Genomic DNA, 21,036 nt, shown 5'->3' with positions numbered 1-21,036 from the left:
TTGCACAACCCATTTACCATGGAACAGTTAAATGCTAGGAACAGTTCAATTTGTACAAGATTTGAATCTGAAAAAGTGGCACCTGTACAGTTGACCTCAGCACTCCAGGAGAGAAAGGAAGACTGGCCACTGTTTGCCTTGGTTATTTACTGAACTCAACAAGGATTATGGACACTAGGCAAGGACATGATTGCCTAGACTATGATGCCGCCATCAAGCAAGCTGCTGATATCCAAAACACGATACCAGAGGATGCAGACACAAATTGATACCATTAGTAGAGGAATAAAAAGGTTTATATTTACTACACCAAAATTTTTTAAACCGTTAATATCCCAGTATGGAGTAATTCTTGTATATTTAACCAAGTAGGTTCCTTTAGGGATCTTTTCCCAAGTGGCAGGCAGTGACTAGTGGGTACCGCAGGGATCGGTGCTAGGACCCCAGCTATTCACAATATATATTAATGATCTAGACGAGGGAACTAGATGTAATATCTCCAAGTTTGCAGACGACACAAAACTGGGTGGGCTTGTGCGCAGTGAGGAGGATGCAGAGAAACTCCAGGATGATTTGGACAGGTTGGGTAATTATACTGCATCTGCCATGCATCTGCCCAATGTGGATAAATGCAAGGTTATCCACTTTGGTGGCAAAAACAGGAAGGCAGATTATCTGAACAGCAATAGATTGGGAAAAGGGGAAGTGCAACGAGACCTGGGTGTCCTTGTGCACTAGTTGAAGGTAAGCATGCAGGTGCAGCAGGCAGTGAAGGCGGCAAATGGTATGTTGGCCTTCATAGCGAGAGGATTCGAGTACAGGAGCAAGGATATCTTGCTGCAGTTGTACAGGGCCTTGGTGAGACCACACCGAGTAGTGTGTGCAGTTTTGGGCACCTTATCCGAGGAAGGATGTTCTTGCCATGGAGGGAGTGCAAAGATTTGCCAGACTGATACCTGGGATGGCAGGAATGACATATGAAGAGATTGGGTCAATTAGGCTTATATTTGCCAGAGTTTAGAAGAATGAGAGGGGATCTCATTGAAACTTATAAAATTCTAACAGGACTAGACAGACTAGATGCAGGAAGGATGTTCTTGCTGGCAGGGGAATCCAGAACCAGGGGGTCAGAGTCTAAGGATAAAGGGGTAATCCATTTAGGACTGAGATGAGGAGGAATTTCTTCACCCAGAGAGTGGTGAACCTGTGGAATCATCTACCACAGAAGGCAGTTGAGGCAAACTTATGAAATATATTCAAGGAGTTAAATATATTTAAGGCTAAAAGGGATATGGTGAGAAAGCAGGGACAGGGTACTGAATTTGGATTATCAGCCATGATCTCATTAATGGCAGAACAGGCTCGAGGGGCCGAATGGCCTACTCCTCCTATCTTCTATGTTTCTATTTAGAGTTTTGTCTTGATTAATGGTCAATATACTAGTGCACTGCTCACTGAAGATTCATGAGCACCATGTGTGGCATCAACATACCCAACCACCAATATACAGCAGACTTTCCTATGCACGCTGTCCCAGGAACTATATTACAAGCACTAATTAGGAGCTCAACTTTTTCTTTGATAAACTTTTCACCCAAACAGGGCTGGTATTGGTATATTTGCTAGGGCAGGAATGTTTAAATTAATGTAGATGGGAAAGGAAGGAAAGAGAAAACATGCATAAGAAAGCAAAGAGCAAGGCATAAAAGACTAGGGAAAACCAGGACCAGATAAGAGGGAGGTATTACAAAGCAAAATTGGCAAATGCAGGTTTGAGTATTATATTATCCCTGCCTAAAAGGCAAACAAAAGTTCTTTGCAATGTGTCAGGACCATTTTCTAGATTAGTACATTTAGTCCAACAAGGAAAGAGGCCAGCTGGATCTAGTGCCAGGAAATGAAAGTGGGCCATGTAGGAAATGCAATGAATGTCTACACAACCATAATTAGTTGGGTAAAAATATAAAAGAGCAAAAAAAAGGTAATTGCCAGGAAGTAAAATGCACATTTTAAATGAGGTAAAAGGGATAGCTAGATAAATTGGCATTTAAGAGTTGATAAAACAAGCAAATTTAGCAAATAAACAAGACACTCACTAATAATGCAGAGGGGGGCAGCAAAACCAGAGGAGTAATTAAAATGAGACCTAAAGGCCATGTGTGACAAATCTAGGGCCAATACAAAAAACAGTAGCAAGAGACTCGAATAGGCCATGGTGTCAACAAAAACTGGCAAAGGAAAGTGAAAGGATTTCATAATAGCTAAAGGGTCGGGGGGGGGGGGGGGGGGGGGTGTGGAGGAGGAATGACCTTGTAGATTAAAGAATGGTAGCAATACTAAATGAGTAACTTGCCTCAGGTTTTCAAAGTGCAAAATAAGGAATAAAGACCACAAGCAGACGAGGTGAAGCGATTAGATAAATTAGTTAAGGAAAGAGCTAAACATTGGTGGCACTAAGCTCCACTGGTATGCATCCTAGAATGTATGGGAAAGTTAGGGAGGAAACAAACACTAACCAATCTTTCAAACATCCCCGGATATGGAACTTACACCACACTGGAGGGCTACAAATGAAACACCTTGCTCAAGGGATATACTGAGTTGTGGGCCCATAGACCATAAAATTAACAGCAACTCAGACATATGGATCGGTGAAAAGTTAGTGCCTTGAAATTCAAAAATTGCCATTTCAAGTTTTTCTTTATATACACATCGTGAACAGGATTTGAACTCAGTTGTAATACCAGGCACAAAATCAATTTGCAGATGACAAATCATGTGGTTAACTGAAGTCAGGAGAACAGAGCAGTTAGTAGATTGGACAGAAAGTTATTGAATTGAGATACAATGGGAAAGAGGTAATGCATCATTTCTTGAATAAACTGCATAATTGGAGGATTAAATTCAGTTCAGATCAAATTAGACCAAAAGCCATTTTAAATAAAGGCTTTCACATACTTGCAGTAGTCTAATCCAACCTTTCCCCTCTCAATCATATCAACTAAACGACCAGGAGTGGCTACAAGAAGGTGACATCCACGCTCCAAATCTCTGATCTGTTGTCCAATGTCAGCTCCTCCATAAACTACAGAAGGACGAACTTTAGAACGATATGCAAACTGCAAATAAAAATATTAAGTTAAAATGTAAAACAGCTTCTGGTGAAATTATAACTAGAAAAGAGCCATTTTAAAATCTTACCTTCCTGGATTCATCATATATCTGCACTGCAAGTTCTCTGGTAGGTGCCAAAACCAAAGCAATTGGATATTGCTTACGACGACCATATTTAGAGGAATCCTTTTGGGAGAGATATGCACTAATGAGCTACAGAAATGCAAAAATGAATACCGCTGATTAATTTGCCAAAAAAAAAAAGCAGTTTACTTGTGCTTTTGCAGACTTCAAAGCTTCGCCGGGGCCTTCTGCGTAGATCTGGCTAAGAATGGGAAGCAAAAATGCTGCAGTTTTTCCAGAGCCTACAGGGATAATGTGTGTCAATTAATAGATAATTGCTTTTTATAAGTATAGAAAAATTACACCAATCCTCTACTGCACAGGTCTAACATTCCACAACTATAACTGACAAATATTTCAGCCATCTTGTATAATGGAAATCTTAAGTGCATCAATAAGATTCCACATAAGATTGTGAAAATGGTATGAAATTGGAGGTAACCTATTGAGGGATTTTTATTTTTTTATTTTTTATTTTTTATAAATAGGGGTAGTAATTGGCATGTGCTCCAATTGGCAGGATGTGACTAGTGGTGTGCCCAAGGATCTGTACTGGGGACTCAGCTTCTCAATATTTTTAAAGAATGATTAGACGAAGGAAGAGAGAGTTATATATCCAAGTTTGCCAACACCAAGTTAAGTGGTACAGCAAGTAGTGTAGATGGGAGCAGAAAGTGGCAAAGGGACATTGATAGATGAACTGGGCAAAACTGACAGATGTTCATTACAAGATCATCCACTTTGGACCCAAGACAGGCAATATTTTCTAAATGGCAAGCAGCTAGGAACTGTAGAAGCAGAGATATTTAAGGGGCAGAAAAACTAAAGGTGACATGAAAAACTTTTACACAGCAAGTGGCAATGATCTGGAATGCACTGCCTAAAAAGGTTGGTGAAGGCAGATTCAATCATGGCTTTCAAAAAGGAAATTGGATAACTACCTGAAGGAAAACATTTGCAGGGCTATGGGAAGGGCAGGAGCGTGGATCTAGCTGAAGTGCTTTGCAGAGAGCTGGCATGGGCTCGACAGGCCGAATGGTTACAGCACGAGGCAGCCATTCTATGATATATATATTGATATATATATATATATATAATAAAAAACTAGGACAAGTACAAAAAATTTCAAAAGCTAATGGAAAGTTAGCCTTCTTAATGGGACTGAAATATGAAGGGATAGAAGCTATGCTACAGTTGTATAAAGCTCTAGTTAGACCACATCTAGAGTACTACATTCAGCTCTGGGCACTGCACCCCAGGAAGGATACATTAGAGGGGGCACAAAGCTCCCTTTAAGCTGCGCAGCTGCACAACACTACAGTCCCGTGCAGCTGGTGATCTAGCCCTTAAGTAGAAAAACAGAGAATGCGTAAAATTTTAATGGCCTGCACAGCCCATTAAGTATAGAAGATAACAGAGGTGCTGATTATTCAAAGGGTAGAGAGAAATTATTTCCTCTGGAGAGTTTAGAAACTTGAGGAAGCACTTCCCGCAAAAAATTGAGACTAGGTTAAATGAAAATCAGATTAGGAACATCCGTTATGTAATGGTATTCACGATATGGAACCAAGGCTGGTTAAGTGGAATCAAGATACAAATCAGCCATTACCGAATTGAACAGGATCAAGGGGGGGGATGAATGCCTACTTTACTAATGATAAATGTGAGGTTATCCACTTTGGTGGCAAAACAGGAAGGCAGATTATCTGAACGGCAATAGATTGGGAAAAGGGGAAGTGCAACGAGACCTGGGTGTCTTTGTGCACCAGTCAATGAAGGTAAGCATGCAGGTGCAGCAGGCGGTTAAGGAGGCATTTAAGTTGGCCTTCATAGAGAGGGGATTAGAGTACAGGAGCAAGGATGTCTTGCTGCAGTTGTACAAGGCCTTGGCGAAACCACATCTTGAGTAGTGTGCAGTTTTGGTCACCTTATCGGAGCAAGGATGTTCTTGCCATGGAGGGAGTGCAGCGAAGATTCACCAGACTGATACCTGGGATGGCAGGAATGACGTACGAGAGAAAATTGGGTTTGTATTCGCTGGAGTTAAGAATGAGGGGATCTCATTGAAACTTTTAAAATTCTAACAGGACTAGACAGACTAGATGCAGGAAGGATGTTCCCAATGGCAGGAGAGTCCAGAACCAGGGGTCACAGTCTAAGGAGTAAGCCATTTAGGACAGAGGAGGAGGAATTTCTTTACCCAGAGAGTGGTGAACCTGTGGAATTCTCTACCACAGAAGGCAGTTGAGGCCAACTTAAATATATTCAAGGAGTTAGATATATTTAAGGCTAAAGGGATCAAGGGATATGGGGAGAAAGCAGGGACAGGGTAGCGAATTTGGTTGATCAGTCATGATCTCATTAAATGGCGGAACAGGCACGAGGGGCCGAATGGCCTGCTCCTGCGTTTCTATCAAAGGCCACTAGTGAAATGGCTGCTTCTAGACTGCAATTTCACTCGAAGTCAATTGAAGCTTCTGACCAAGCCTTAAAAAAAGGTATTGAAATTAATAAAGCAGTTCAACATAAACTTTACATGATACACAAATGTAACCATAAAGGAACATTTATGGGGTAGCATCCCAAAGTGTAGGTAGGAACAATTAAGTGCTAATGTGCCACATTGATACTGGTTGGAGCACAGGCCACAAATTATACCAAGAAATTAAGCAGCAAGTCACATCTGTTGTAATTTATTGCATGTTACACCAACTTTCAAAAGTATACATACCTGTCTGGGCACATGCCATCAAATCCCTCCTTGATATAATGATGGGAATGGCATGTTTCTGCACAGGAGTTGGACGATCATAGCGACTCAGCTCAATGTTTCCCATTATTATTTCTCCCATGTTTACATCCTGGAACTAAAATAGCATAACAATTTAGACAGAAGGCTGAATAAATTTAAATTCAGCCACCCACTGCTGGAAGCTGGACATTATGGCCAAGGCACAGACAACACTTCTCCCAATGTTACTCATGGCCCAGCCATCAGGGGACCAGCCTGGTCTTCTCACTTCCCCTGTTTTCAACAACTTTGGCTACGTATTGGTTCTCACTGCTTTTATTGCACTGCAATTCCTAATTTACACTTGCACCATTTAGTCCCAATGGAAGGTTTTTTTAAAGAAAAATTGTGGAAGCGCCAGTTTTGCCAGGACTGAACTACTTACAGTGTCAATATGAGGAGGAGAGTTTGCACCAGTTGCCTCAACAGGAATGTCATCATATTTCTCAAAGTTGATTCCAGTGTTGCTTGCTGAAAACAACTCCCTAAAAATAAAAAGAATCTTTATTCATGAAGAGTCTGGAAACAAATTGTATTCAAGTTTGTGCACTCTGGATTACAGTACTGCTGCAAGCCAACATTCACTCAACACTTGCAGCGAGGGTACCTATAAGCAAGACAAAATAAATATAGATTGTATCCCCAGTCCTTCCTATTCTTTAGCTGCTACAGAACATTGAGAAAGCCATATTATGTGGTCTCGAAGATTTGTCCCCAGTTGCTCGTGCGGCAGGTTTTTTTGGGGGTGGGGAAATATATTCTGCTGTACGTCACCATACAGACTTTTGATAATCTTATTTCCCCTACAAATAGTAGCTCCAGACTTCCCAAAAATTGCAATTACTTAAAAATGAATGGTCCCTGCCAGAACTCAGGCAAATGCTTGGTAATTAAAAATAGTAACATCCCAGAAGGGAACAAATCTGGCCTTTGGAATTGCAATTTGGATACAATACACTAGCAGCTGAAGTAGAAGCTTTTGTAATGCTGTCAGTCAGTGTCCCTTTAGGCCAGTCTCAAGAACCATGCCCTCCATTAGAGTTTGAGATTCAAATCTCCATCAACTCAAAACACCAAAATGGGAAAGGGTTTCCTACAGCTAGTTGACTAATGAAGGGGACATGCTCAAATGATACTCATAAGCTCTGAATGTCATAATTGTGCATTATCCACCACCACCTCTGGCCTAAGTCACTCCTGTGCTAGCTAGTCAGAAATCCAGTCCTGATCAGTCAAAATTTCCTCTAGTTGAAGATTGGGAAAACTGAAGCCATCATCTCCAGCCTCCACCAGAAACTGCTGCCTGTAGACTATCCCCACCAAGACATGATCACTCATTACCCTGTCCTCATCGACATCAATTAGCTCTCAATTCCCCCAACGTCTCCAATGTAAAATTCACATCCTTGTTTAAATCCCTTCAAGGCCTCACCCCTCCATCTCTGCAACATCCTCTCCCTCCCCATCCATTTTATAATGTCAACTTTCCAAGCATACAGCAGATTTGAAATCCTCTTTATATGGTCATAAACTGGAGTAAAGAACACCTACTGTTCCATACGCTCACTGGCCGGTAGTTGTTTTGACCAGTCATCTTCATCCCGTTTGTCTTCCACCCAACGGCTATTTCCACCACCTTCACGAGAACCATATCCACTACGATCCATTCGGCTATATCCTCCACGGTCACTGCGGCTTCCAAAGTGATCATAAGCACTGTCACTAGCATTTCCCCTGATTAAAAAAACATTTAAATAGTCCAGCAGAAAGGGTTCATTGAGCAACAAGAGGAAAATACGAGACACAAACCAGGCCCAACGTAAATTTCCTATTGAGTACCAGTACAAGTCTGCATATACTCACTCATCTCTATTCATACAGGTTACAGCATCCATTCTATGCAAGTATAGGGGAAAAAATCAAGCTAAATACTAGGCAAAGTTCAATAAAAGTATAAACTTGTTAGCTTTGTTGAAATATTACAGCAACAATGTTACTTGAAATTCAGCTCACCTTCCTCTTCCACGATCATTGAAGAAGCTTGATTTTCCCCGATCAGCACGTGATCCAAAACTGCTGTACGGATCCCTGACTTCCTTGTTACTCCATCCTCCATCATCTTTATCATAGCCGAAGCCTGTCATTTTAAAGTTCATAATTACCCCACTATTAAGTTTTATTTCAAAGCAAGTGCAAATTTTGGAGCTGCAAGTTTCCAGAGGGGACAGGAGTGTGAGGAAGAGGCACTGACTATGAAACCTATTCCTGGCAGCCAGGGTCTAAAAAAGACATGGCCACAACAAATTCTACTGCAGATGAGCCACTGTACCAATTTAAATGCCCAAAATCCAAACCTTATGAAATTTGATCAAAATCCCCACAGGTAAACAGATCTCAGATGGAGATAAATTTTAGATTCCAAGAATTCTGTTATGTTTCAAGTGTCAACTTTTGTTGTGCCAATGCAAGAGATTGAAAAATGGTACCTCATCCCCCAAGATAGGACTCAAAGACTTTAAATCTCTTCCAAAAGCACATGAAGTAATTTCAAGGCTCCTTCAATGACCACCCATAATAATTTATTCCACAACTACTTCTTTGGGTGCAAGTTCCAGCCAAAGTACAATTTCAGGACTGTACAGTACTCCAGATGGGAACAGGCCAATGCCACGCACAAGCTTTTCATTTGTACTCTACAAAGTGCCGAGTGGTTTATAGGCCTAGTAAGAGCATGTGCTCATTTATGGCTGTTGTCTTGTGTACAAGCTACAATTCATTCACAATATTTCCAGTTTCTGTACAATTATGTACAAGAATTTTAAAATCCTTGACACTCAAAAGTAAACCTTTAATGAAGTGAAAGGTTGCAAGTCACATGTAAAAGCTTGCCAGAAGTCTAAAAGCCACACCAAGTCAAAGCCAGTGTGCAATTTTGTTATTGTCTTTTCAAAAAAAGGGACTCTCTGGTCTAGGTGAGATATTGGCCCATAAATTCTGTCCTACAGGTGTGTACGCACTGTGTACTCACCCGTAGGGCCAACAGGAAGTGCCAGTTTCATACATGCACTGGAAACCAGAACTTCCATTCTCTGGAGTTTGCAGGTCAAATGCCTGCACCAGAGAGGCAGCGTGTACACCTGGAACATCAGTTTTGAGGTTAATGCAGTCCAGGTAAGTTGGTAGCAGCTGCGCCTGGAAAAGCAGGCGCAAGGCCTGCTTTTAACAAGAGGTGATATCAGGAAAAGAAATTTAACACTTTAAAAAGTTTATTTTTAGCCCTGTTAAAAATTTTAATGTTTAAACTATTTTATGTAATTTATATAGTCTTTAAAATGGGATTTATTTTTTTTGAAGTTTGTTTTGAGGGTGATCTCTTCATAGATTTGACAGGTCTTCCCATCAAATCTATGAACGGAGATTCCCTGCTCAGATTGGCTCCCCATGGCCCACGTGATCCCAGGGATGCTGCGAACGAGCTGCACCCCTGGGATACGCGGGCCCTGCGCACCAGCAGTTTCAGGCACAGCAACAGAATTCTATGCCAGCCCAGAGCATTACGGTTGGCGTGGTTTGTTTGTGCAGGTCAGGGGCTTACGCCCGCAGAAAGCCTCCGATCGGAATTTCTGGGCCATTAAACTGAGCTTGCAATTTGTGCAGCAGCATAAACCAATTCAATTTTACATCCAAGCAGCAAGTATCCACTACAACAGGCATTCCTGCCATCAGTGTTCTGAATTAAATGTCAATGTCATCCATGTGAGTGACTCAAATCTGATGAGGAAGGGAAAAAGAAATGAAGCAGAAAAGGAACGTTCTCACTACCTTCTGAACCTCATTCAAGCAGAATTTGCAACTAGGGCTTCATGCACTCAGTTTTAAACAAAGCTTTTGAGGCCAGTTTACCTTTTGGGGAAACTTCACTTATGTACACTTCGTAGATATCAAGTTGTCTACTAGGACAGGGGTTCTCAACTTTTGCTTCCGAGGCCCCTTGTGTTATAGAAAATTCCATGGGCACCCTGTAACAAGTATTCTTTCTGTATAAGCGAGTGCAAGGTCTGTTTTAAAAGGTGATAAATCACAGGAGAGACAATCAACTACAGAAGTTACACAGGGCATTTTCCAAGTATACAACCCCCTGAAAATTTACCAGTGAGCTGTTGAACAGAGAAGTAAACAATCCCTGTTGTGGGCTCCTAGTTCATCAAATTACACAATTTCAGAAGGGGGGGGGGGGGGGGAAAAGAGAAAAAGAGGGGGTTATTTTTTTTCTTCAAATCATGGATAACATTCAATTTAATGCATAAATGGAAACAAGCATGCTTATTTCACAGATTTTAATAACCAACTGACTAATCAAGTACTGAATTCAAAAACACATCTGCAATATTTGCAAGAATTTGTAGTGCGCGAAAATGTGAATTTATCCACTTTGGTAGGAAGAATAGAAAAAAATTTAAATGAAGACTACAGAATACAATAGAGGGATTTGGGTGTCCTCGTACATGGAAGAAAGTTAGCATGCAGGTACAGCAAGTAATTAGGAAGGCAAACGGAATGTTGGCCTTTATGTCAAGGGAGAGAGTAAAAGTAGGGAAGTCTTACGACAACTGTATAGGGCGCTGGTGAGACCACACCTAGAGTATTGCGTGCAGTTTTGGTACCCTTATTTAAAGGAGGGATATACTTGCATTGGAGGCAGTTCAGAGAAGGTTCACTAGGTTGATTCCTGGGATGGAAGGGTTGTCTTATGGGGAAAGGTTGAGCCTATACTCAGTGGAGTTTAGAAGAACGAGAGGTGATCTTATTGAAACAAGGTGCTGAGGGGGCTTGACAAGATAGATGCCGAGAGGATGTTTCCCCTAGTCAGGGAATCTAGAATAAGGAGTCACCCATTTAAGATGGAGATGGGTGAGGAATTTCTTCAGAGGGTTGTGAATCTTTGGAATTCTTTACCCCAGAGAGCGGTGGAAGCAGAGTCACTGAATATATTCAAGGCTGAGACAGATTTTTGAATAGGGGAGTTGAGGGTTATGGGGAACAGGCAGGGTGGTGGAATTGAGGCCAAAATCAGATCAGCCATGATCTCATTAAAATGGCAGAGCAGGCTTGAAGGGCCAAATGGCCTACTCCTGTTTATGTTCTAAGAAAAATGATCATGGGTAAGCATTTTGTGACCTTGAATTTAGTTGGTAGCTCTACACCTTCAACAAAGCCTGTGGGAAATACATAGATTGCAACTAAAATAAGTCAATGACTAAGCTTTAAAGAGCAGGTTGTGACTGTACATCTATTACTGTAATCAGATTACTTAAGCTCAGAGGTAGCCAACAGTACAATCAGGCTGCCGGATGGAGGGTATAACTTGAATAGTTAAAACTACACTTGTTCCTAGCCAGGATTGAGTGCTGATAAACACTGGTTTTTGAGGTACTTACCGACTTGCCTTTGACTGTCTAAACCCCCTTGAGCCACAATCGCTGCTCTTTGCCGGGTTCTTTATCAGGACAGTAGTCAGATGAAAAAAATTAACTCAACAAGTGTACTAGGTCAGAAAAAGAACCAAGCACGTCATATGGAGTTTGAATGAATGAGACTATGGTAGCTAAATATTTTCCTGTATTGTATTTCCACAGACAGCAGTATTGTATTTCCAGACAGCAGTTATACTAAAGTACAAAAACTACTGAGCACAGCACTAAAGCATTCATCAGCTTGAGTCAATAGATAAAGATGCTAATGTTACTCTTGAAACATCTGTTACGGTATAGTTTCTGAAAACTACTACAGAATGCACATCAGCTTTGCTCAATAGCTCCAGATGAGAGAAAGATGCATTCAGCAACCAATTTAGCTGTAATGTTTCAGGACAAACTGTTCAATCCACATTGTTTTGTCAACCTAGGCAAATTAAAAAATATTTCTAATGAACCATGGGCAAAGCTTCATAACAAATTTCTTAAAGCCAAGACAACAGAATTTAAGGTTACAAGTGAGCCAGTCAGATTCTAATTCCAGGTTAAAGGAAGGAAGACTTGCATTTATATAGCACCTTTCAGCCAGTAGCACCCTCACCTGAGTCAGAAGGTTGTGGGTTCAAGTCTCAATCCAGAGACTTGAGCACAAAAATGAGCCACCAGTGCAGGACTGAGGGAGTGCTGCACTGTCAGAGGTGGCGTCTTTCAGAGGAGACATTAAACTGAGGCCCCGTCTGTCCTCAGGTGGACGTAAAAGAACCCATGGCACTCGAGGAAGAACAGGGTAGTTATCCCCAGTGTCCTGGACAATATTTATCCTCAATGAACCTACAGATTATCTGGTCATCACATTGCTGTCTGTGGAAGCCTGCTGAGCGCAAATTGGCTGCTGCATTTCCTACATTACAACAGTGACTACACTTCAAAAATTACTTCATTGGCTGTAAAGCGCTTTGGGGTGTCTGGCGGTCGTGGAAGGCGCTATATAAATGCAAGACTCTCATGACCACTGGACATCCCAAAGCCCAGTCAATGAAGTACTTTTTTTTTTGAAGTGTAGTCACTGTTTAAATGTAGGAAATGCAGCAGCCAACTTGCACACATGCCCCCACAAACAGCAATGAGAGTGACCAGATAATCTGTTTTAAGTGATGTTGATTGAGGGCTAAGACACCTGGGACAACTCCCCAGAGCGTGTTTAGTGTGTCATCCGAAAGACTCCACCTCTGACAGTGTAGCACTGGACTGTCAGCCTAGATTTGTGTATTGATGTAAAAAGAGTCAACCTTTGATGAGCATGAATTGGTCCAAAATGAACTATAGGCAAAGATTTGTGGGTCCTGAACTGGGCAGATCAATTCCTCAACAAGCAGAAACTAAGTGAATTAGTAGTAGAATGTAAGTTGTATGAGATACTATACAAATCTTTTCCAGACATACTAGTTAAAGCAGAACCCTCAAGATATTAAGATCTTGCAAACAGGAACCCTCCATTTTAGGAAACTCAAGCCAGAAAGTTCCAATATCCATCAGCAGACTCCATTCAGATTCAATGCTCATAGCAGGACTGCAGGCTAAGTTTCTTTCCCCATTGGGATTTTTTGGTTATTCCATATACAGGAAACTTTGATATCCAGCACCGAGCTGTTGCCGATCAAACCAGCGCTAATGTTGAAGCAGAGGTTTTCAGCTCTGTATCTGGCAACAAACTGTTGCTTAGCAACAGCTTCTAAACAGTCAGCCCGTACCGTGAAAGTCTCTGTGGTTTAGCAACAGCTTCAGAGACTTTGCAGAGCCTGACTGTTTGGGTGTTTTTGGGGGGGGGGGGGAAAGCCACGAGAAGAAAAAACCTAAAAACGGCTCCTGATTTCTGCCAGTGGATCGAGGTTTCTGGACATTCAACCTCCTGATAAACCAAAGTTTCCTGTATTGTGCAGGATCCTGCGTGTTTAAATATGGACAGAAAACTTTGTTTGACTACTTTTATAATTTTGGTAAAGCTAAATATGGTGTACCTATGATGGGACCTCAGGGCAACAGTGTAGTGATTGCAGCTTCATAAGCCATTTTAATATGCCTCTTCCCTATAGGTTGGTAGATTTCATGGAAAATGTAGAGCACCTCAGATGACCGCTCTGCAAGGTGGACTGCAAACTTCATCCAAAGTGCAAAAAGTCAGATACCAGCTGCCTTGGATGCACATTGTATAAAGCTAAATACCACTTCCTGCTGAAAGGAGTGCTTCACTGGTAGACCAACTGCGCCCACTGCTATTTGAATCCCAGGCCCTCAGACAAGGGCTGCCTTGGCTGCAGCTGAATTTCAATTTATAAGCAATCTCCAAATAGGCTCAGGGTCAGCTTGACTACCTTCAGTAATCTTCAAGGTGGTTCACCAAACAAGCAGAGTCTGCTCCAGCAACAAGCCCCAGCCACACCCAAAAAAATAAATCTACTGATACTACATGGTCTGCTAACAACTTGCCACTTTTGACACCATTCTCCAACCCCTCGTCTAGCTCAGTGGGTTGCACTTTTATCTGATCATAGCCAGAGCATTTCCAGCAATCACTTCTCTTCATACTACTTTAGTCCCTCTAACGATCTAGTCACCACCCCCCACATCAATCTATCCTTCAACCCCTTTATTCCTCATCTACCTTAGAGACATCTGGAGTCAGCTTCCCCATGCATGTTGGCAACACCCAGCTCTACCACCTCAGTCAACTCCTGCCTGGCATCAATTTCTTTATACTATTGAGATGATATATAATCAATATACAGCCAAAGTAAAATTGATGAGGGTAGGCAGCAGTCAATATACATGCATATGCAAGATGTGACTGGCAGTGTTTGTGGGGGTTTTTACAAGAACACCCAATCCTGGAAGGTTACTTTGTCAATACCAACCAGAAATAGTTTCCCTTGCACTTTGATGTGGAACTCAAATCGGTCAAGGATTGAGAAATAATTGACTATTTCTAGTGAGAATGCTCATTACAGACCTAGCCCTCAAGCTTGAACTGGTTTTACTTACTCTTCCTAGAGACCAAACTTGCAGATCTTGAAACAGTGCCAGCAGCAATTGGTGTCAATGTGTAAAAGATCCAACTAAATCTCCCCCCCCACTCAAAGAAAACCCAAAAATCCCATTTTCCCATCCACAGAAGTTCTGATCCAACATTGGCATAACAGCAATATAGCTAGTATTGCACACCTGATCCAGCACTTTGCTGGGCACCAGGATTAATTGTTCGGTTGAGAACATCTCGGCCACTTGTGTCATTTTGACTGAAGCCTCGACTGTTGAACCCACTACGGCCACGGTCATAACCATTTACCCGACTGTCTTTTCCATCGTGGTACCCATTCAATGAGCCATTTCCTCCACGTCCAGAATCCCAGTTTGATGAATCTTAGTTTGCATGAGGGGAGAAAGTTAGCTTTCAGCAATATCAAAAAATTTAACCAATTTGAGATTGCAGTTTACTTGCACAAACCATACTCTTGCATGTTTGATCACAATAGTGTACATCAAAATACATTAGTGGAACAAAGATGCCAACCATTTTACCTGCATTTCCCATCAAGTTTAATGTGTCAATACTCAATAGCCCACTGAACCTTTTGTGCACCCACAGCTAAGATGGCTGCTCTTAGTGGGAATGGAAAGAAATGTAAACAGATACAACAGAAAACTGCAAACTAAATTAAGATTTGCTTCGCCCAGTAGGCTGGCAATTTTAATCAGATCCTTTTGCTTTCCATACTAGTTGATTTGGGCTTGGTCAATAAACACTGGACAAATGGTAGTGGAAATCATCTGGCTATACAGGAAACTTTGATATCCGGCACCGACAGGACCGAGCTGTTGCCGTCCCATCAAAACTGCCGGACAAACCAGCGCTAATGTTGAAACATACGAAGCGTCTCTAGCTTAGCAATAGCTTCAGAGAAACCTTGCAGAGCCTGACTGGTGAAAAAAAAAGAGAACAAACAACGAAACAGCTCCTGATTTTTGCCGGTGGCTCAAGCATTCCGGACAGTTAACCTCCGGATAAACCAAAGTTTCCTGTATTTAAACTAAACACCCATAGATTATAGCAAAGTACTTTCTATCCACTTTGTTTCACTTCATCCAGCTAGCATTAGAAAATGCAATCTCATTTCATGGAGTAGGTCTTAGTAACCTGGTTAGACCAAGCACTCGAAGCAGTATTCTAGATGAATCTTGCATCTGTTCTTCTGAAACAGTTTGCAGTGTGACAATTTCATGCTAAACTGCATCCACCACGACACCCATGGCATTTCATGGTGCTTTCTTGAAAGACCGGAGCAAAGTTGACCATGGTAAATGGAAATTTCCACTTGGAAAATGGAAACAGACAGGTTAGGTAGATATGGCATGAGATCTCACTCCAAGTGTCAAGAGGAGAACACCCTATACACCACATCAATACCATTAGTTACTCAGTTCCTTTCCCACACAAGTCATGCTTATCCCCAAAGGGAGATTACCAATTTGTGGTGATGGGACTCAAATCCAGCAAGACTGTCAGAACTCATACAACCTAATAAGTACATTTAGTGTAGGGCTGATGCTGCTCTAGCTAGCACAAGTGAAAAGTGCATGCTCAACTGCTAGAGCAGGTTACCTCCCCAGTGTCAGCTATGTTTTGGACAGTCACATGGATAACAAAGGTACCAGCAATTACCAACTTAGAAAAATTTACTTTATTGTGTTTTTGCAAGCCAAACTGCACCAGAATGAGCACACTTTACATTAACAGAGCATTAATCAGCCCCATTAGAATATCTGACAATTCAGCAAGTAAAGCTATAGACTTGGTTTGGAAGAACAGCAGCATCCTACATTGGATTGCTTGTTTGTTCAAAGTTAGCAGATCTCAATCAGGGAAGCAGTGAGTGCTGCTGCAAGTGGCCTCTGTCCTTGAACTAGGCAATCTGGGTTTACTTCAGCTGTACCATTTGGATAGTTCACCCCCCTTAACTGCCATCTTTCTAAACCCATCAAGATCAGACTCTGGCCATTCAGCCCATCTGTGCCAGCTCCTTGAAAGAACTATCCAAGCAGTCCAAGTCCAACTGCCCTGCTCTTTCCCTGTAGCAGTGTGAATTTTAACTGCAAGTATATTGATCTAATATTTTTATAGCTCATTCCCTTTATACATCCACCCAGTCTAGTCAATTTCTACAAGCTATACTAAATAATTCCTTCCCACCCCCAGTGTCTGAGCAGTGCATTGTAGCTGGTCACTCATCCACCCAGCTGTACAGTCCATCTATTGCTTGTTTAAATGGAAACATTCAGCCACTGTCCCCATCAGATCTCTACATGAGAGCACCTGCTTTAAAGTGTATACATCTGTCAAGCAAGTGCAATTGTGTCAGCCAGTTTAGATAAAATTGACAATTGAACCCAGTTTGTAAGCAGATTGCCAGCTAGGCTCACAAATTGCCACTTTGAACTTGTGCCGAGACCACCTGTAAAACTGAACTCCAGCTTGGGCTACTGCTCAATTGGGAATGTGCAGGACAAAGAAAGTGGGTGCTATTGAACTAGTGTGCGGTGGGAAAGTTCAAACAGGTAATCAAACATGCAAAAATTTGAATTATAAAATTGGGCATACTGTAAGATCATGGATTAGTTGGCTTTTAGAATACTTTTACTATCTAATTAGTATGTTAAACATCAGCAATGGATTTTTAATTGTGTGCAAGAATTCAAGTCTAATCTGTGTGCAATGGTAACCTGAACTATAGGACATGTAACCTTTCTTATGCTTAAAATCTTGAGTAAACTGTAACCAGTTAGATGGAGGAGCAAGTGGAGTATAAATGCCAACATGGACTGGTTGGGCCAAATGGCCTCATTTCTATGCTGCATATTCTATGTCACAGAATCACAGAAACCCCACAGTGCAGATAGAGGCCATTTCGGCCCATCGAGCCTGCACCGACACATATCCCACCCGATCCCCGTAACCCCACGTATTTAATCCCCCTAACACTAAGGGTCAATTTATCATAGCCAATCAACCTAACCCGCACATCTTTGGACTGTGGGAGGAAACCGGAGCACCCGGAGGAAACCCACGCAAACACGGGGAGAATGTGCAAACTCCACACAGACAGTCACCCGAGGCCGGATTCGAACCCGGGTCCCTGGCGCTGCGAGGCAACAGTGCTAACCACTATGCCACCGTCCTTGCCCTTGTCATTCTATGTAAGCACCATGAAATGTTGGAAGCAAATTTCTGTAATTGCATCAAGGCAGATTAAAATGACATGCTGGTGGGCAACAAAGCTACTAAATCAGGCTTCTCAAACTTCTGACCATTTACCACAACAATCTGCCCAACTCAACACTTGCTGTATAGTCTGTTTCTGTAGTTGGAGAAGGCAGGAGATGCTAATTGAGCAGCATGTTAAATAGGTACTTTTGCTGTGGACTCAAGTCCCTGCAGATACATGGCACTAAATCAAAAATTAACCAGCTGCAAAAGTTTCACACAAAACTAGATCAAATCCTTGAGAACTAAAATTGTGACTCAGTTGAGTGTTCGTGCTACAAGTTGGAAGCCTGAAATACAAAGCAGATTACATGATTCTACAGCAAGTCAAACTTCAGATTCACTGAACACTTTTTGAAGGCAAGTCAGAGGCACGAAAAATTCCAGCTGTAGTGTTTCTGCCAAGCTGAATTGCAGGTTATAGGGAGGGTTTAAAAAAAAAACTACTCTAGATGCAAACAGGCTTCTCACCACCAAATTACTCAGGAGTATGGAGTCAGCTGGAATTAAAATCTCCCAACTTCAGATTAGGAGAACTGTTTCAATGTGCATTTTTAGCACAAGTTATGTATACCACACAAGGGATGCCAATGGTGAAAGTGTTAACTTTGCTCAAAAGAAGCACACCATATAGCTTCAGCCCCATTCACCTTAAATTGCTGCATAACCTTTGAAACTCCAAATATATGGTTGTCCCACACTATACTCCATGTACTGTTAATCTATTTGTACCCCATGTACTGTTAATCTATTTGTAGGCACCAATGAAGTTACAATATTGGGAAATGTGCAGTTACTTAACCACAAACCAGATAATTAAACTGAAGATGCATGTACAGAACCTGTAGAATGCAGTGGTGCATGCAATGTTAGTACAGCACTGCACCCACCATGCACCAGCACACCAAGTCATACCACATCGGTCCAGCCAGACATCATTGCAGTTCTGATGCATGTCCACTTCTTGCCAGGACCTCTTGGGAAAGCTGAGCAACAGCACAAGCTTTTATTTGGAATGTATCCATAGCGAGAGGGGGGGGGGAAATGTACAAGCATCTCTACCAATTTTGTAAATTCTCTCTTCTACTCAAGACTGTGGTGGCATCCCTGTTAAACACAGGGCAACTTGTGGAACTTCAAAAAAGCTTTAAACACAAAACCATTTTAAACAAAAAACATTTGAAAGTAGCATCCGCTCACTGGGCAGGGCAGACAAGTTACAAAGCTGAGAGTTATTGCTGTTAGTGCTGCCATGTCAAGAAAACCCAAGATTCTATTTGCAGTTACAATACAGATCAACCTTAAAAGCCAATTTCTTTAGAACTTAGTGTAGATTTTCAGATTGGATTTAAATTAGCATTAACTTGGCAAGTGGAAGCTACAGACATTTAGTTCAAAATTAGCACTCAGTTGTTACTTAACGGTAATGAAAATGACAGACCAGCTCTGCGTGTGGAATGACCCCCCTTTACAAAATCAATATTCAAAATCAAATCTCATGCCTTTTCACACACTATTTTAAGTGCAAGAAAGTGCAGACTTACAAATCCTCAACATTGGAAAATTAATAGAGCGATTTGTTCCTAGTGGATTATAAGCTGTAAAAGAAACAGTAACGGTCAATTCACCAGATGCAGCAATACCATTACATTTTAGCCAACTGAACATTAAATTGCAATGCAATTTGTTGCAGATTAACTATTTGTACCACTTGCTAATAAAAATGACATCATGTTTTGTGAGCAAACAGCTTTCAAAACCAGTAGAGTGCAAAAGCAGAGACCTGTAATGGCTGCATACTACACAATGAGTAGAGTTGAACATGGTTCACTTTTGATACTAGTCTTTTCCACTTTGTCCCCCTCCATGAGAGGAGAATTCCAGACTGCAAGCAAAATGGAGGGGATGCTTGCAGGGAGCACCAAAATTAAAACTTTCCACCTATGATCAACCTACAGTACCTGTATGACCAAGCACACTTCTGCAGTGGGCACCCTATCCATGTAACTGAAGTATTGCATATTTTATAGAAACACTAATCTGGTCTTAAGCAATCATCTACATTTATATTTTGCACAGCTCAAGAAACCCAGCAACTTGTAGTTCACAGTTGTACTCTACTTTTGTCATTTCCAGGATACTAATACTAACTTTGCCTGCCGGTCTAGAACCACCTTTGCATTCAAAAAACTATGTTCCATTTCTTAATTAACGATGGATCTATTTTCCAAATTGTAGAACCACAAGCAAAGAACACCAAAAACAAATTGCAACAACAATTTTCTCAGTCCTGACGAAGGGTTTTGACCCGAAATGTTGACTATTTCTCTCCACAGATGTTGCCTGGCCTGCTGAGTTTTTCCAGCATTTTCCGTTATGTCAAAAACAAATCCTATTTAAGATAATGGTCAACTTGGACAGTTAATAGTACTTTGTACAGGAAGCACATCAAAGGCTCAGCCCCAACTCCAGGACTTCTGCACACGATTTAGATCGTACTGAGCAGTATTATGGAAGCACTTCAGAAGTACCATCTTCTGGATAAAACACAAATCCTAATCAGTCTGCTAGGGGAAACAAAGATCCCATGGCATTATTCAAAGAGCAAGGATTCCTCCCTCAAGTTAACTCCTTTACTGTCAGTGCGATTGGTTGCCATGTCTTTTGGCTGGGAAACAAAGATAGCCTGAGGATGCAACAGGCTACACAAATGCAAGTTCAATATGGATGGTGATACAATTATAGCTTATACACTAACAGCTTGCATTTGTTTACAGTGCACCTTGAGCATCCCAAGCAAACAACTTTTAGAAACAGAAGATAGGAGCAGGAGCAGGCCATTCGGCCCCTCGAGCCTGCTCTGCCATTCAATGAGATCATGGCTGATCATCCAAATTCAGTACCCTGTCCCTGCCTTCTCCCCATATCCCTTTAGCCTTAAGAAATATAGCCAATTCCTTCTTGAATATATTTAATGAATTGGCCTCCACTGCCTTCTGTGGTAGAGAACAGGTTCACCACTCGGTGAAGAAATTCCTCCACATCTGTCTTAAATGGCTTACCCCTGATCCTTAGACTATGACCCCTGGTTCTGGACTCCCCGGCCATCGGAAACATCCTTCCTGCATCTGGTCTGTCCAGGCCTGACAGAATTTTATAGGTTTTGATGAGATCCCCTCTCAATCTTCTAAACTTGAGAGTATAAGCCCAATCAACAC

At 41.6% G+C, this 21,036-nt stretch overlaps 1 protein-coding gene across 5 annotated transcripts in view; it reads right to left on the bottom strand.

The window, feature by feature from the left end:
• Window positions 1-21,036, bottom strand: part of ddx3xa (DEAD-box helicase 3 X-linked a) — a 64,093-nt gene that overhangs the window by 15,970 nt on the left and 27,087 nt on the right. For 2 of the 5 annotated variants that reach the window (XM_086006654.1, XM_086006655.1), the window contains exons 4-12: window positions 19,363-19,416; window positions 14,722-14,919; window positions 8,042-8,165; window positions 7,580-7,762; window positions 6,414-6,513; window positions 5,969-6,104; window positions 3,388-3,479; window positions 3,202-3,300; window positions 2,959-3,119 (exon numbers count right to left, since the gene is read on the bottom strand). In XM_086006654.1, coding sequence (XP_085862780.1) covers window positions 2,959-3,119; window positions 3,202-3,300; window positions 3,388-3,479; window positions 5,969-6,104; window positions 6,414-6,513; window positions 7,580-7,762; window positions 8,042-8,165; window positions 14,722-14,919; window positions 19,363-19,416 — 1,147 coding nt within the window. Of the gene's footprint in view, window positions 1-2,958; window positions 3,120-3,201; window positions 3,301-3,387; window positions 3,480-5,968; window positions 6,105-6,413; window positions 6,514-7,579; window positions 7,763-8,041; window positions 8,166-9,931; window positions 10,056-14,721; window positions 14,920-19,362; window positions 19,417-21,036 lie in introns of those variants that run through there. The other 3 variants (XM_086006656.1, XM_086006659.1, XM_086006658.1) reach the window with 3 other exon arrangements.

Source organism: Somniosus microcephalus, chromosome 14 (genome assembly GCF_052327205.1).
Source record: "Somniosus microcephalus isolate GS21.2 chromosome 14, FLI_Smic_1.0, whole genome shotgun sequence".
NCBI lineage: Eukaryota > Metazoa > Chordata > Chondrichthyes > Squaliformes > Somniosidae > Somniosus > Somniosus microcephalus.
Note: the sequence above shows the minus strand (reverse complement) of the source record. Positions and strands in the feature narration are given on the sequence as shown.